This window comes from Chionomys nivalis, chromosome 9, assembly GCF_950005125.1.
Source record: "Chionomys nivalis chromosome 9, mChiNiv1.1, whole genome shotgun sequence".
In the NCBI taxonomy this organism is placed as follows: Eukaryota; Metazoa; Chordata; class Mammalia; order Rodentia; family Cricetidae; genus Chionomys; species Chionomys nivalis.
The window spans coordinates 80,329,395-80,347,077 of NC_080094.1; the positions used below are offsets into that span (position 1 = coordinate 80,329,395).

Sequence of the window (17,683 nt, forward strand, 5' to 3'; positions counted from 1 at the left end):
GGAGAGGTGGTTGAGCAGTTGGGAGCACTGGCTACTTTTCCAAAGGACCTGCGTTCAAATCACAGCCCCCACTTGGCAGCTCTCACCTGTCTATAACTGCAGTTCCAGGGCTTCTGACGCCCTCAGACATGCAGGCAAAACACGAATGCACATTAAAAAGCCATTCAAAATTATGTTTTGATTATGTTCTGTTAAGAACATGAAAGGCAAGCCACATATAAGGAAAAATACCTGATGAAGAGCTGTCCAGATCCTGATTGTGAGAGCCAGGGGTGATTGATAACATCAGGAAAATTGTGTTCCAGGCACAACAGGATGGATGCAATATGAACTCAGGGATTGTGGCAGCATTCCGAAGGCCTGCTCGAGCGCAAGCCAGACAAAACCCAGCAGAGAGGGAAGTGGACAGGACAGCCCACCATGGGCTCTGGAGATGCTGACACTTGATAGCTGCTGGAATAGATGGAGCCAGCTTCCTCCTTCCTCCCTTCTCTTCTTTTTCTTACTTTGAGACTTTTGTTTTTTGAGAGGGGCTTTTTCTATTATGTAGTTCTGGCTGTCATGGAACTTGCTATGTAGACCAGCCTGGCCTCATACTCACAGAGATTCATCTGCCCAACTTTGACAGTCAGTTTTCCTGAATGGTGTGGCCACACATCAGGATATGCCTACTTCCAAGAGTGGTTGGTCAACACAAAATGGATTTGATGAGTTTAAAAAAGGGAAACTGAGGATGGATGGGTAGGGAAGTAAGGGTAGATCTGGGAGATGGGGTGAGTTTGAGCAAGATGCAGTATATGGAATTCTCAAAGATGATAAAAATAGTTTTAAAATATTCTAAAACAAAAACTCCTTTCTAGAGTATATAGGGGGCTTATAATCCAGCAATAAAACAGTTCAATAAAATAGCAAAGGGTCTTGTGTGTTGGCACACACCTTTAATTCCAGCACTTGGGAGGCAGATCTGCCTGAGTTCAAAGCCTTCCTGAAAGGCCAGTCAGGGCTGCCCAGTGAGACCCTGCTTGTTATACAAAATGAGCCGAAGGTGTCTTCATTTTCCTTGGTAATCCCCAAAGTCTTCAAGCCTTGTATTATTTGAACAATTTGCAAAAATAAGTAGATTTTATGTGAGTACATTAAAAGATGTTCATTTTTATTGAAAAGGTAACCTTAATTAGGTCGCATTGAAATATCACACAGCAACTAGACAACAAAACTGACAGCACCAAGTAGCATGTGTGCGGAGTGAGTGTAGAGGGGCACCAACGCTGTGGGTAGTTTCTTATAATACTAAGCACTATATACCCCGCTCCTTTCCCCTGCCTTTCAGTGTTACTTACTGAAAGAAATTAACAATTTTGTTTTTCCTTTTAAATAGATTGGCTGACAATGAGCTCCAGGGATCTGTCTGCCTCCACCAGAAGTCCTTAGGTTACAGATGACAGATGTGTACTACAGGGGGTGGGGGTGGGGATGTTGCTTTTTCTGTGTGTTCTGGGGATCTGAATTCAGGCTCTTATGCTTGTCAAGTGGTCACATGGCTAAGCCTTCCCCCTAGACCTAGTTTTTGCTTTTCTGTTTATTTTCAAACTGGCACAGACTAATAAACAATTTATTCTCTCATTAATAAATAAGGATTAAGTGGGATTTATGATAATACATAAATATTTAAAGATATAGGACATCAATATATAATTTTTTCCCATGGGAAATGGATGAGATTAAATTTTTAGACCCAAGTTCTTTAGCAACAAGGTAGCTGATTTTCTTTATTATAAAACCCATTCTAATGTATACAAAAATTTTAACCGGTGTCATAACCTTAATCCTAGCAGTCAGGAAGCAGAGACAGGTATATCTCTGTGAGTTCAAGGTCAGCATGATTTATGTAGTGAGTTTCAGGCTACCCAGGACTACATAGTAAGACCATCTTAAAAAAAATTTCCCCTTTTAGATTGAGACTTGATTTATGTCTCAAAGCAGAGAGTGTATATGAAGTTTGACCAAGGGCAGCATTGTGATTAAATTTAAACATGGAGCTGCAGTAGATTCTCTGAGGAATGTAATGAACCAGGTCAGAATGCCACACCCAGTGTGCAGGTTAATGTTCCCAGCTACTACCTGAGCTACCCATGAGCAGGCCTTTGGGATCATAAGGCTCACTCTGCATGCAGGGAAAGAAAGTTTTCCGCATGGTGTTAGAACATCCAGCCTGTGCACAACGAAAGCCTGGGAAGTTCAGGGATTCTGGTCTCAGAATGAACAGAGTCTGATGATGCCTCTCTAACGTTGGCAGACCCTAGAGCAGCAAGAAGGGATGTAAGCGGCATCAGAAACAGTAAAGCAAATGAACATGTTCTTGAGTATCAGCTAAAATTTTCAATCTAAGTATTGTTAGTAGATTTCAATTTTTTATTATTTTCTTGTGTGTGTGTGTGTGTGTGGTGTGGTGTTTATGCTTTTTAGATGGGTGCTGGGGATTTGAACTCATTCCTCATGCTTGTGCAGGCATGCATACCCACTGAGCTGTGTTTTCTTTTTTTTTTTTTTTTTTGGTTTTTTTTTTTGTTTTTGTTTTTGTTTTTCGAGACAGGGTTTCTCTGTGGCTTTGGAACCTGTCCTGGAACTAGCTCTGTAGACCAGGCTGGTCTCGAACTCACAGAGATCCGCCTGCCTCTGCCTCCTGAGTGCTGGGATTAAAGGCGTGCGCCACCACTGCCCGGCTCTGAGCTGTGTTTTCTATGTACTTGCAAACTGTGTTTATTTAAACTTGTGATCTGTCGATTTGTCAACAACCCCCCCCACACACACATAAGTTTGCAGGGAACTCGAATTCTATAAACAGTGCCTTTTCATGTGTTAAAGCCAGCTTATCTCCCCTCTTCAATGAATAAGAAATAGTCTTTGGAAAGCAAATCTCATTTGAACATTGCCATTTAAATGATTAAAATATCCCATTCACAAAATGATAAATGAGTAGATTATTCAGAAGGTAAAAACATTGACATTAGGCCTTTTGCTCTTCCTGTAAATCAGGCCAAAAATAGGCCCATGGCATAGGACTCTCCCAAGAGCCTTAATATACACATATGATACCCAGGGACAATGAGGTATGGAACTAGTCACCAATAAGAGAGTTCCCAGGCAACATCTGAGACAGCATAGAGGTTGGAAATAGAAACCAATTCCCTAGAATTACTTAGATATTAATAAAAAGCAGTTTCTCTAGGGGCTGGGGAGATGGCTCAGTGGTTAAAGCAGTTGTATAAATGTGAGAACCTGAGTTTGGATCCTCAGCACCCACATAAATACTTAGTGGGTGCCGTGGCCAGCCTTGAATCCCAGTGTGTGGGAAGTGTAGACAGATCATCTCTGGAGCAAGCAGTCTGGCTAGACAGGCTAAATCAGTGAGCTCTGGGTCCAAGTGAGAGACCCTGCCTCAAAGTATAAGCTGGAGAAAATCAAGGAGACCCCTGATGTAGACCTCTGGCCTCCACATGTACATATATATGTGTGTATGCAACACACATGAACATGAGGAAAAAGAACTTTCTCCCTGGCTGAACCTGTGGTTAGAAAGTTTTATTTCCAAGAATTTAACAGGTATTGTCCATGTGCTCTTGTTTTTTCTTTCCTTCATAGCCAAAGCCATGAGCAGGTTTTCCACTGGGGTCAACTCTAAGTCACAACCTGGTACCCACATGGTGGTCACACCTATCTGTCACTTGGGTTTCAGAGGATCCAGTACACTCTTTTGGCCTCCTAGGGCACCAGCACATACATGGCTCACATTCACATGTGTGTGCAAAACACTCATCATACAAAAGGAATATTTTAAAAAATTACAGTTTTTAAACAAAAAGAAACCTTGTCATAGAATAGGCTTAGGGGACCTCACAGAAAGGACCCTATGATTTGAGCACACACAAACACATGGCATTCAACACTGTTGTTGTTACAGATGATCACAGGTGCATGGCTTAGACCAGCACCACACATGTTTAGTGCAGGTCTAGAGAAACCCAGTATGGGTCTCATTCTACTTAAACGAAGGTGTCTGCACTTCATTTCTTCCTGCGGGTTTCTGGAGAGTTCATTTCTCTGCCTCTAAGAGCTTAAAGCTGGGGGATTCCCATATTTGTTGGCTCTTGGATCCCTTCTACATCCCCAAGGCCGACAACTTTGCATCTCTCTGGACATTCTGCTGCCACGTCGTCTTTTCTGACCCAAACTAGGAAAGGTTCTCCAATCCGAGGACCTGCAGTATTAGATTAGGTGTACCTGAATAATATAATAGAACTGCATAACCACAAAACTAAGACCATTTTGTGGGCTTAAGTCTTGCTGTCTAATTACAACACCTTACATGCAAGGGTTAGAGGTTAAGACATGGATATTTGGGGGGTAATTATTCTGCCTGACATGGCAACCAATATAATACTATAATATAATAATAAACATTTAAATTCACATAAAAATTTCTCCAAATGTTAAAAATAAAGGAATATAAACAACATCAGTGCATGACCAAGCAGATGCAGTCATTTTAGAGAGAATAAAGGTTTTTAAAATATGCATATTATATATTCTGGAGAGTTAGTTCCCCAGACAATGAGAAAATTAGAGACCCATAGCTGCCTTGCTCCATTTTGTCACTAAGTGACTGAGGTTGGGTGCTTTATAGAGAAAAGAGGTTTAATTTGGCCCACAGTTCTCTTAGATGAGGTAACCTTGTATGATAGGGACCTCAAGCCACCACCTCTGTATGTTAGTGGAGATATACCAGCAGGGGCACAAGTGGAAGAGATCACATAGCGAGAGATGAAGGGAACATAAGGCTGGACCAATCAAAGAGATCTTGAACTTTATAATCCACTGTCATTGTAACACCCCTGCCCTCCATATCTGTCTGTCTGTCTGTCTGTATCTCTGGTTGTTTTTCTTTTGTTTTGTTTTTTGAGACAGGGTTTCTCTGAGTAACAGCCCTGGTTGTCCTGGAACTCACTCTGTAGACCAGGCTAGCCTTGAATTCAGAGATCTGCCTGCATCTGCCTCTCAAGAGCTATTGACTAAAAGTATGCCCACTACATCCAGCCCAGCCCAGTCTCTTGGGACACAGCTATTGATTGTCTCTAAGGGGAGTGCCCTCAGGTAAGTTTCCCTAGCTCTCAGCACCATTACAGTGAGATGAAATTGTCAGCATAGAACATTTTGGGGCAAAATGTATCTAAACAACAGCAGTAGCTATAACAAACAGCACAATTCTCAGCAGCGTGGTGTTAAGTGAAAGTACAAGGCTTTGGGTAGCTCACTGGTAAAGCGTTTGCCTAGCATGCTTGAAGCCTTAGGTTTCCTAATCTCTAAGAGGCTTTTTCCGCAAAGATCCAGAAGATTACCCACATTTGTGTCTGAAGTCCATGCATGAGTTCCTGAGGGTTGCTTTAATAAATTGCTATAAACTGCTTAACTTTTTTTGTGTGACTTTCCTGAGGAGCTGTAAATAAAAAAACAAAAATAAAGAAACCTTCTATATATCCCAGATCTGAACAGCAAAGGCAGACCAGAGAAACACTCTAAATAGTTTGAGTTGACGGAATACATGAGTTTAATAGGATTACTTTCAGAAGCATAAGTAGTTGATAAGCAACCACACTATTGAAAGGGTCTCACCAAACTACTATTTCATATGTCTCTAAGGCTACAGAGAACTAATGCAAATTTGGAACTCTATTCTTTTTTTTTTTTTTTTTTTTTTGGTTTTTCGAGACAGGGTTTCTCTGTGGTTTTGGAGCCTGTCCTGGAACTAGCTCTTGTAGACCAGGCTGGTCTCGAACTCACAAAGATCCGCCTGCCTCTGCCTCCCGAGTGCTGGGATTAAAGGCATGCGCCACCACCGCCCGGCTAGAACTCTATTCTTAAAGCAGTAGAGGTGGCTATAAGCTGGGGCACTGTGAGGCAGATGATATCTGACTCTGGGTTGTTACTTGTGTGTTTTATGTTAACTGCTCCCTCCTTGTCCCTATCAGATCTCTCAGTGACTTCTCTAGCTGCTGGAAGAGTCGCTTGTGTGCTGCAGTTGGGTACATGGGACAGCTGCAAATGATGGCTTGCTACAAGTTGGGGTTACTCTGGCTAGACTTTGAAAGATTAGTCGCACTATGTTACCAGAGTGTTCTGATGAGAGCACTTGGGTCCTGGCATCCACAACTAAGTAAGGGTCAGTAACCCATGGTCAGTACTCCGATTAAAGAGACAAGCAACCACGCAAAACAGAAGATTCATCCGATGTGGGCATATTTGGAAGAGGAACAAAGTGGTCTAGTTGACCCTCCAAGTCCACCTTTGGGGCCCTGAGGGTTAGATTTAAATAGAAAGCAAGAAGTGTGAATAACTAAGCAGTTCAAGTCAAAGCTTGGTCCTACCCATTGTTGACCCATCGGTGTCTCTACTCCTGTCTCTGCTGCAAGGTAGACAAGTTGCCTAGGAGACAAATTCCCTTCTGATTGGCCTTACACTTCAGCTGATTCTTTCTAGCTGATATTCCAGGGATGACTCCAATTTCTTGGTGACCATTATTTCATTGGTCAATAGTTCCGTGGACCTTTGTTCAATAGTCTGTTAGGCAAGAGAAGGGCACACATCTCTCTAAAGATATAACTTTAGGGAGTAGACATTTCTTGGGCCAGGGAGATGAGTCAGTGATTGCTGTACAAGCATGAGAAACCGGTTCAGTCAGACAGATCACTGGAGATAATTAGCCAGCCATATATCCAAATGTGTGAACCTCAGAGACCCAGTCTCAAAGACTTAAGCTGAAGAACAATGGCAGAAACCAATTAATAATGACCTTTGACTTCCACACACAGATGCACATGCAAATACGAGAGAGAGAGAGAGAGAGAGAGAGAGAGAGAGAGAGAGAGAGAGAGAGAGAGAGAGAGAGAGAGAGAATATACTTACAGTTCTGAATCCAACTATCCAAAGTCCAGGGGGCAATGGCAGTGCTGCTCGGTATCTGAGGGGCCGGTGGAGGTTTCTTTGCTTTTGTAGTTATCAGCAATCTTTAGCTTCCCTTGGCTTGAGTCTACATTGCTGTACTCACCTTCTATCAGCACTTGGATTTTTTCTCTCTACCTCTCTGTATTGCTTCACATTTGACTTTCTCTATGAGGGCTGGTTGGATTTAAAGCCATCCCCACCCAGTATAAATTCATCATAACATCTTTATGTTCACAAAGACCCTATTGCCAAATAGGAGTGTCTTTTACAGGTTGGAGGGTGACTAGGTCTTCTGAGGAGACACACAGCAGCCTATGACGGGTTTTGGGGGAACAAATGCTGAGGTTGAGGTTTGTCTGCTGAGGGTCTTTTATGGAGTACTCTAGGGACAGCATCTGGAAGAGAGTGAGGGAAGAGGGTTAAGTTGAACTGAAACCATTTATAATAGAGGCCTCAGGCAATGTCCCAAGAGTGCTGAGGCTGGGAAGACTTTTCAGAGATGTTCATACATAAAGTAAATGGTTCACTCTTTGGTATGTCTGTACCCACTAGTCACAGAGTGCAAGTTCCCATTGCAGAAGAGGTAAAGTAGCTCCCCTGACCAAGGGTAATGCCCAAAGAGGGACACAGCCATGTGCCTTCAGCAGCCAGCGCTCTGGCTAATAGGAGAGTAAATGTCTAAGTTCTATAAGGAAGATTAAACTGATGCCCCAGCATCCACTGCATGGTGCTTATGAAGCAGGGCTTAAAAATAAGACAAATTAAACAGTATCTGTTTATATGTCTTAATAGCTAAATATATGTATATATATATTTGTGATCAAAGTGTTTTGGACAGTTCTTGGGTGGTTAGTTTGCCATTTTCTATACATTTTGACTTAATAATCACTTTTTAAAAAATCTGTTTGAGACAGAGTCCCGCTATCTAGCTCAAGCTGTCCTCGAACTTTGGATTGCTGGTGGCCATGGCCGAGGAGCAGCAGGTGTCATTGAAGTTCAAGGTGCCAGCTCACCAGGAGGCAACTCCCTGGAGGGTGAATCTCGGACAGCAAGTCCCTGAGACCACAGACCCCAGAGTGTCTTTCACGTCTACTGTACCTTTACATGTTTGCTACCGCCATCTTTCTCTGGTATCTGCTATGGTGTGAATGGGTGTGGGGAGATTCCCACTGCCTGTAATATAGTGTGCTTATCTCATGGAAAAATTCCATTCTGCTGGGCATTCTTGCCTGTGGATTATTTTGAAGATAATTCCTTCCTCAGCTGTACTGTCTGATTGATAATAATAAGTTTGAAGTTAAGAGTGTTGATGGTTCAAGAAATAAACAAGGACATGTCACACACTAGAATACATGAGTTTCTATTGAGGAGCTGTATAGACTGTGGCTTAGGTTAACGATTAAGAAAAACAATTGAGTCCTGGTAGACCAGCTAGCTTAAATTCTTTTAACCTTAATGTTGGGAGATGTGTTCACAGGTTTTGGAGTGCTGAAACAAAGATTTGAAAATAAGATTATACTAGATGTTCTTGTCAAATAACTTCGAGGTGAAAAACTCAAGAAGACAATCTAAAGTTTTAGAAAGACACAAGAGCCGGGCGGTGGTGGCGCACGCCTTTAATCCCAGCACTCAGGAGGCAGAGGCAGGCGGATCTCTGTGAGTTCGAGACCAGCCTGGTCTACAAGAGCTAGTTCCAGGACAGGCTCCAAAACCACAGAGAAACCCTGTCTCGAAAAAAACCAAAAAAAAAAAAAAAAAAAAAGACACAAGAGTTGAATGCAGAATGCGTTAAGGCCAGGGAGCAAGAACAAAGCAGCCAATTATCATTATTTGACATGCTTTTCTTGCTAGGATTGGTTGATGACCAGAAATGATGATTAATTTTTTGTACCCATTTTTGCTCTTAATCTCCTGATAGAAAAAACTAATGATGCATGGGTATGCACTCTTAAGATTTAAAGTAGAGCTGACTGATTCTTTTTATATATAAAAGTTTAGGTTTGTGATTCCTTTAAGATTCTTTGCCGGGTGGTGGTGGCACACGCCTTTAATCCCAGCACTCGGGAGGCAGAGGCAGGCGGATCTCTGAGAGTTCGAGGCCAGTCTGGTCTACAAGAGCTAGTTCCGGGACAGGCACTAAAGCTACAGAGAAACCTTGTCTCGAAAAACAAAAAAAAAACAAAACAAAAACAAAACAAAACAAAAAAAGATTCTTTATAATACTACCTTTAAAGGAAAGCAATAAAGGAATAGGTCCTTTCTTTGTAACTACAAAATGCAGCCTGCCAGTAAAAGACCTGACTGAGAAGAATACCTTGTTGCCCACAAAGTTAACTTGTAACTGTGAATGGGTGTGCTTGGGTATGAATGTACATGGGCTCTTGGGGTAATTTGTTTTTCACCTGTAATACATAAAATGTTTAATAATGTAAGGGATATGGAAAACATGTTGTTTTTTTACTGTTTGTTTTGTATTCATTGTAATCATTTACAGAATGTAACCACATTGGAATTCCTATATTGCCTGAAAAACTTTGTTAGGATATATAAGCTGTAGAAAAAAATATACAATAGAAAGAACACAGAAGCCAGGACAGGCTCCAAAACCACAGAGAAACCCTGTCTCGAAAAACAAAAAACAAAAACCAAAAAAAAAAAAAAAAGAAAAGAAAGAGGCTGGAGAGATGGCTCAGTGATTAAGAGCATTGCCTGCTCTTCCAAAGGTCCTGAGTTCAATTCCCGGCAACCACATGGTGGCTCACAACCATCTGTAATGAGGTCTGGTGCCCTCTTCTGGCCTGCAGACATACACACAGACAGAATATTGTACACATAATAAATAAATAAATAAAAAAAAAAGAAAGAAAGAAAGAAAGAAAGAACACAGAAGAATAAGGAATAAAGAAGGAAACCATCAAGAAAGAATGTGAGTGTCTTTTTCCCTAACCCCCTCAGATAAAAAAAGTCTTAGTATGTGCTTTGAGGATTGCCTTTGAGGCCTGTGCTCCTGGGAGCTGGCAGCCCAGGTGCAACACTGTTGCAACCTCCCAATGATGGGCAAACATTACTGTGCTATTTTATAACTACTTTGTATTTTGTGTAGTCTTTTTGTATACATCAAATATATTTACCAAGAAAATAAAGATAAAGAAAAAAGCAATAGAAATCAAATTAACACGATTCTTTGGGAGAGGAAAATCCCTGAATAATATTAGTAAATGCTGAGTTCATTACAAACATAAGCATACAGATAAAGAAAATGCTGAAGGCATTCCTCTGTATTCTTTCCTTTGTGTTTGCTTGTGGAACTGTCCTAATATTTGCAGGTTTCTGTCTGGTAGCAAGACATTGATAAAACATCCCAATTAGCTTTCCCTTTACCTAGTTGGAGCTGACTTAACTATGGCTCTGATTGTTTTTTAAAGGTGAAAGTACCCTGGATAAGATAACTGGATTGATTACTCGGTCAGGGGATACAATGAACTAAAGCAGTTACTGGGGCAAGGCTAATGTGTCAGCTACCAACCCCTGAAGGTACAAAATGGCTTGGCACACTTTCCTGGTGTTTATAAGTCTGTGTGAGCCTTTGAATTGAAAATGTAAGGGAGCTACTAAAGCTGTACTTTTACTTATTGATTGCTCTCATTCGTGTTGGGTGTGCATGTGTGTCCTGTGGCATGTTTGTGTAGGTAGGAGGGCTGCCTGAGGGAGTTGGTTCTCTCTACCATGTGGGCCCCAGGGATCTAAGCCGGGTCATCAGGCCTGGTGCCAAGCACATTCCTCCTCTGAGCCATCTCACTAGACTTAAAGCTGTATACTTAAATCTGTTTCAAACTGGCCAATCTCAGTTTCTATTTTTTTAAAGAAATTTTTATTTATTTTATTTTTATTTCATGTGCATTGGTGTTTTGCCTGCAGGTATGTCTGAGGATGTCAGATCCCTTGGAACTAGAGTTACACACAGTTGTGAGGTGCCTTATGGATGCTAGGAACTGAACCTGGGTCCTCTGGAAGAGAAGTCAGTGCTCTTAACCCTGATGTCACCTCCCCAGCCCACGTCTCAGTTTTATTTGAAAACTGTGTTTGTGGAAGCGACCATGAGTGTGAGCTCAAGTGCTGTGTGTGTAGAAATGGAGTTTTTAAGTGCAGAACAACTTGTTGGCAGGGCGACCTGGTTGTGACTTCCATCACCCACTGAGTGCCAGGGTAGATTCGCTTGATCTAGCTGGCCAGGCTAATGTCCTCTTCTCCTTCTTTGCTTTTGGAAGAAGCTGAGTTTCCCTGATAAAGGAGGTCAGAGGTATGTGAACAGCTGCCCATCCCGGCTGGACTCATGATGGCCTGTTTCTAGAGCTAGGACCATGGCACTTAGGGGTTCTTGCAGTAGAAGGTCTACTGAAAAGCTGCTTTCTTTGGAAGAAGAGTGAGGCTATTGTGTTTGGATGCAGTTATGCACAGGAAAATGCTTAACATGAAAACCCAATATTCTTTTATTATGGTAATGTTATCACTTAAGGAAATCAAATAGTAACTTCTAATTAGTTTCTAATGCTAAAGATTCTATTTATTTTAAATTAGTTTGTTATTCATAGAACATTTTTTTCCTACCCAGGATTTGACAGCTGGATGTAGAATGGAATCAAAGCTCAATGTGTCCAGCTGGGGTTGTAGCTCAGTTGACAGAGCACTTGCCTAGGAGGTGCAAAGTGTGCTTCCCAGCATGGAGGAAATGGCTCTGTTGTGTACACCTACAATTCAAGCACTTGGAACCGGAGGGAGGAGGGAACCAGAAGCTCAAGTGCAGGGAGTTTGGGGCCAACCTGGGCTACATGAGAGCATGCCAAAAAACAAAACAAAGCAAGCATAATGTGTTGAACAATGATGAAATGAAGAGGTTAGGAAGGGTCTGGCACTTGTCTCAAAGGTTTAGCTATGATGTTATTCTTAAAAACTTCTGACACCTATGACATTACCTAGTTATGAAATTTTCTTTTATACAATGAACTGTTCCCAATTTGCTGTGAAGACTGGATGTGAGTTTGTAGATATTTGTATCAAAATGTAGAAAAACTGCCAATGAACTTCAATGGAAATCTGTGTGTATGACTACAATACAATGTTGTTAAATCATATTTTTTACATTAAAGATTATTCTCAACTTGAAATCTTTTAAATAAATTATTCTGAAGACCAATTTGATGTGTCTGATTCTTCTTTTCTCTCTCCTTCTCTCTCTTTTCCCTGACAAGTTATTAATTACTAAGTAGACTTGGCTGGCCTGGAACTCATTTAGCTATGTAGACAAGGCTGGTCTTGAACTTACAGAGATCTACCTATCTTTGCCTCTGGAATTATGGGATCAAAGTCATCCACCACTATACCCAGTTTCATATATATATAAACAGAAATTCTACAGCAACGATATCTGTTTGCCAAGACAGCTTCAGAAAGACTAATTATGAAGCTCTTGCCATATAGGTTGAAAACACTTGAGATTTGCATTAGTTGGCAGTAGCAGAGCTAAGAAATCTCTCAAGTTATATTTTAGTCATAGAGTGGACACATTTGAATAACTGGATATGAGTATTTAATAGAAAGGAAGGTTGACCCCTCAGTTTTGCATCCCAGAACAGTCATGAGTAGTGGTCCAGTTAAGGAGATAGACAAGGTTAAGATGTGTCTTAGTCACTGTTCTATTGCTGTGAAGAGACACTATGGCCAGGGCAACTTATAAAAGGAAGCAGTTAATTGGGTGCTAGCTCACAGTTTCAGAAGGCAAGTCCATGAACAACATAGCAGGGAGCCTGGCAGCAGGCAGGCAGACATGTCTCTAGAGAAGCAGCTCAGAGCTTGCATCCGATCCACAAGCAAGAGGCAGAGCGAGCTAAATTGGATTTACATGGATTTTTGAAACCTCAAAGTCGACCCTCAATGACACACCTCCTCCAATAAGGTCTAATTTCCTCCATCAAGGCCACACCTTAATCCTTCCCAGCTGGAGGCCAAGCATTCAAACACAGGAGCCTATGAGGGGACACTCCCATTCAAACCACCACAAGCAGTATATGAGGGCACCTGTGGAGTTCTACTTTTAAATATATTAAGTTTGAGTTGGCATGTAGCTCAGTTGATATAGTGCTTAATTAGCCCTGGGTTCAATCCCCAGCACTGAATTGAAAAACCAGACACAGTGTCACATACCTGTAATCCCAATCCTTAGGAGGTAGAGGCGGGAGGATCAGGAGTTCAAGGCTATCCTTGACTACAGAGCCAATTCCAGACCTGATTGGGATACTTGACAAACAATCAATAAATATACTAAGTTTGAGCAGAGACGTTGAATGGGCACCTGGACATATAAGCAGAAGGCAGAAGATAACCCTGAACAGAGATTCCATTTGTTTACACGTGTGCATCCCCACTCCCACCCCCGGAACTTGGCTGAAGTACTTCCATGCTCTACTGGACACTTTTGTGTCCCCTTAAAACTTCCTTTCAGGGGCAAGGGAGATGGCTCAGGAGGTAAAATGCTTTCTGCTCAAGCGTAAGGACCTGGGTTTAGATCCCCTAGCACCATGTGCAAGCCGGGTGTGGTGACTAGCATCTGTGATTCAGCACTGGGGAGGCAGTGACGGCATAGCTTATCTAAATAGATGAGCACCAGGTTCTGTGAGACCCTGTCTCAAAAAAAAGAAAAAAGAAAAAGGTGGAGATAGGTGAAGACACCCTAAGTCGGGCAAACATTGTGGCACACACCTTAAATTCCAGCACTCAGGAGGTGTGGGCAGGCAGATATCTGAGTTGGAGATCAGCTTGGCCTACTTAGTTATCACCAGGACAACCAGGGCTTTGTACAAAAGAGAATTGGCACCGACCACCAAGGCTGTGTTTCAGGTTCTGAAGAACGGTTATGGTTTAAGAAGAAGGCTAGAGTCACGCATATCTAAGTAGTCCCAGCCAAAGTGTGGTCCAGGCCACCACCACTGACTCCTTATTGCCTCTCCTGCAAGGTGTTCTGAGAGAAGAGTTTGCCCAGGTTTTAGGCTTTTTTTTTACCACAGCATAAAACGCCGGGGAGGTGTGGATAGGTTTCTCTTCTGAGTCCATTGTTTTAATAGTCTTGATAGTTAAAGAACATGAATGTCTCTTTAGAATATCTCTACTCCTGCAAAGTCGGACATACCCACCCACTCTCGTCACTCCACATCCTCCCACAAAACCAGAAATAATGTGATTCTGGTTCTCCAAGGTCCACTCAAAAACCAAACATTTCCAAGGAGAATTGCTCCACAAGCTGTGTTCTTGTATTTCCATTCATATTACAACTGTTAACGCTACTATGTAGTAGTCTGGAATTTCGAATTACTGGGAACCACGAGTCTAAAGTTCAATGTGGGAGCTAAGGAAGGCATTTAGAATTTGGAACGAAAGCGTGCGGCGCAGACGGGGAACCGCAACCCTTCATCCGAGAAGCTCATGGAATTAACAGGAGTCTGAAAGCATTTAATGCAAAGGCGTAAACGTAAGCGCCGCTCCACGCCGCTTCCATTACAATTTTCCCCTTCCGGTTCCATTCCTTCCTGAAATACGAGGTTAGGTCTCACCGGCCAATCAGCGCGCAGTCGTGAGGGCCGCCTCTGCCAATGAGAGATCCCTGAGCTTCGGTGGCGCGATGTAAGCTTGTGGGCGGGGCCAAATGTTGAGTGGCATGTGAGCGATCCACTGTCTTAATAGAAAATGGGGCGCTGAGCGCGAAGGCGGGGCGTACGGGCGGGGCCACTAAACGGAGTCTAACCAATGGTAGACACAGTACGCTCAAAGGACGGTGACTCCACCAATGGCGACATGGATTGGCGCTGTGGGCGGGCCTTGGGTCCCAAGAGGGCGTCTGTCAGAGGCGTCCTCGGCGTCACGGCCGGCACCGCCTCCTCGCTCCATTCATTCGTTTTTTTTTTCTCTTCCCCATTCACGGTGGTAGTGAGGCCTAGTCGCGAGCCATGGAGCGCACTCTCCCGGCGGCCGGCTTCCTGTACTGGGTGGGCGCGAGCACCGTGGCCTACCTGGCCCTGCGCGCCTCGTACTCGCTTTTCAGGGCCTTCCAGGTGTGGTGCGTGGGCAACGAGGCCGGCGTCGGCCCGCAGCTCGGAGAATGGGCAGGTGAGTGGACCGCCGCGAGCCGGCTTCTGCAGCGCGGAAACATGTGCAGACCCTGCGAGCATTGGCGGGTTCTGGAGGAGCTGACCTGCAGCCTTGTGGGCACGAAGGAAAACCTTTCTTAACTCCCTGGGGCTTGTCCCGTTGAAACCATCCTGAGTTGGCTGCCGGAGTCAGGTGCCTAGTCGGCTCTGCCCTTGCAGTGTTTTTAATAAAAGTTTCTCACCTTGGCTTGAAAACTGGCCTGTGCTATGGATGAGAAGCATAGGTGAGGATAGGAGGAAGGGGTGCGGGGACAGCGAGTTTCAGAAGTCCTGATCTTGCGAAACTTGCCTCTCCAGTTACGTGGATTGGGTTTCTTTCATGTCATTTACAAAGTCCTTTGGGGGCTAGGGGAGGGGTCAGAGGAATTCTTGCTAAACTATTCTGGAGTTGCAATGAGCAAGAAGCGCTGTGCTGGGAAAACAGCAAGTCTTCATATCGTAATCGGCAGTACTTTTTGCAAAAGGGTTGAGAAAAAGTGTTCTCACAAAAAGTGAACAAAACACGGGAACCTTGTGCTTTTCGCGTGGCACATTTTAAAAACTAGAACAAAGGTCGTACCAGAGAAGTTGAGAAAGTGGTGGTTCGGCTCCACCCCCTTTGTTTCTTCAATTCTTTTTGACCCTTGGAAAAAAATAGCTAATTATTTGTGACGTATTTGTGGTTCTCTGGTGTTTTGTAATTCATTGTTCACTTCTCAATGTTTTATAGACTTTTGGGATGTGGTTGCCAGTTGTCTTTGTGCAAAACACATCATGTTACTTTTCAGGTTTTTTGTTTTGTTGATTAAAGAACATTTGAACAACTTAACAGGAAAGACATGACAGTTAATCTTTTGGGACAACGACCTAATATTATAAGAAAATATTTGAAGTAGAAATGAGTTTGTGAGGTCTTTCCTTGATGTGGGGCAAATAGTGATTTTACATAGCTTTTCAAAATCACCTGTTATCTCTTCACAGTCCCTGGGAAAAATGTGTTCAGTGTTACTAAGAGCTACATTATAATTTCACAATTGGCTTGTTCGTATTCATTGTTTTCAGCTTGAAAAACTGGTTTGTATTTTTTTTTTAAGTAATTATGACAGTAATGCCATAGGGAATCAGCTGTCCAATAAGATACTTTTGCAAAGAAAGCCTAGTGTTACTTTAGTTTTTCTTTTTAAAAATGTTTATACAGGCTAAAACTCACATGGTAAATGCACACATACACACAGATCCATGGTGAACATCAAGGGAGGTGACATTGCTGTTGGAAAAAACATTTGCTCTTAGGTTTGGCACCACAGGAAGGGAAATTGGTAAATTAGGGGAGAGTTTATTATGTAAAATTTAAAAAAGAAATTTGAGCTGAACTTTGGGACAGGAGAGAGAACCATGGTGTCATACGATGAAATATTGTTGAGGTCAGTTTATGCTAGAATTTTGGGAATTTTTTTTAACTGTATTTTAAATGCTGAAGCAAAAGAAGTGATCAGGGGTTGGCAAGATGGCTCAGCAGTTAAAGTATTCCTAAACTTGCCAACTTGATTACCATGCCCAGGACTACCTGCAGAAAGGAAGGAGAGACCGGCAGGCAAGCTCTGGCCTCTCTCCACACCTGTGCTTTGCCACCTTCCCCCAAATACCCACCCCCAAGAAAACAACTATAAAACCAACTGGCCAATTGTAATTTGTAAACATTTCCATGTAGCTTAGATCTAAATAGTGGGAGTTATTCTTAGGGGACTTTGCCTAGTTTCTGCTAGTGATAGTAATTTATCTTCCTCTCTGTAGATAATTAATATCTTATTATGTAATAATTAGTGGTGGTTAGGGTTTTGTCAACTTGACTTAGGCTTGAGTCATCTGGGAAGAGAAAGTGCCTGAATTCGATTGCCTTGTAGCCAAGTCTGTGGGGCAGTCTGCCCACTAATGATTGATGTAGCAGGCATTACCACCCCTGGGCAGGTGATCCGGATTGTGTAAACAGTAAGTTGAGTGAGTCATGAGGAGCAAGCCAGTGAGTAGCATTCTTCCATGACCTCTGCTTCAGTTTCTGGTTCCAGGTTCCTGTCTTGAGTCCTGCTCTGATTTTCCTTCATGGTGGACTGTGATCTGGAGTTAAAAGTGAAATGAGCCGGGTGGTGGTGGTGCACGCCTTTAATCCCAGCACTCTGGAGGCAGAGGCAAGGCGGATCTCTGTGAGTTCGAGGCTGGCCTCGTATGTAAGAGCTAGTTCCAGGACAGGCTCCAAAGATACTGAGAAACCCTATTTTGAAAAGCAAAAATACAAAAAACAAAAACAGCAACAACAACAAAAAAAAGAAAGTGAAATAAACCCTTTCCTCCCTAAGTTGTTTTGGTCATGGTCTTTATCACAGTGGTAGAAAACAAACTAGGACATAATTGTTGCTGAATTAATAGCATAATAAAATTAGTAAGGTTAACTAAGCAAATGGATGTGTATATATCAGTTCCAATGCCACTAAATGCTATGTCTAGAAAAG

General features: G+C 42.6%; 1 protein-coding gene and 1 long non-coding RNA gene across 2 annotated transcripts in view; both read left to right on the plus strand.

Moving 5' to 3' along the window:
• Positions 1-12,193, plus strand: part of LOC130880921 (uncharacterized) — an 83,095-nt gene extending 70,902 nt beyond the window's left edge. Inside the window, exon 4 of the long non-coding RNA XR_009057689.1 lies at positions 7,914-12,193. This is a non-coding gene — a long non-coding RNA (uncharacterized LOC130880921). The remainder of the gene's footprint in view (positions 1-7,913) is intronic.
• A 2,744-nt stretch (positions 12,194-14,937) lies between these two features.
• The window catches only part of Hsd17b12 (hydroxysteroid 17-beta dehydrogenase 12), a 148,064-nt gene continuing 145,318 nt past the window's right edge, over positions 14,938-17,683 (plus strand). Inside the window, exon 1 of the mRNA XM_057781450.1 lies at positions 14,938-15,156. Coding sequence (XP_057637433.1) covers positions 14,997-15,156 — 160 coding nt within the window. The 5' untranslated portion in view covers positions 14,938-14,996. The remainder of the gene's footprint in view (positions 15,157-17,683) is intronic.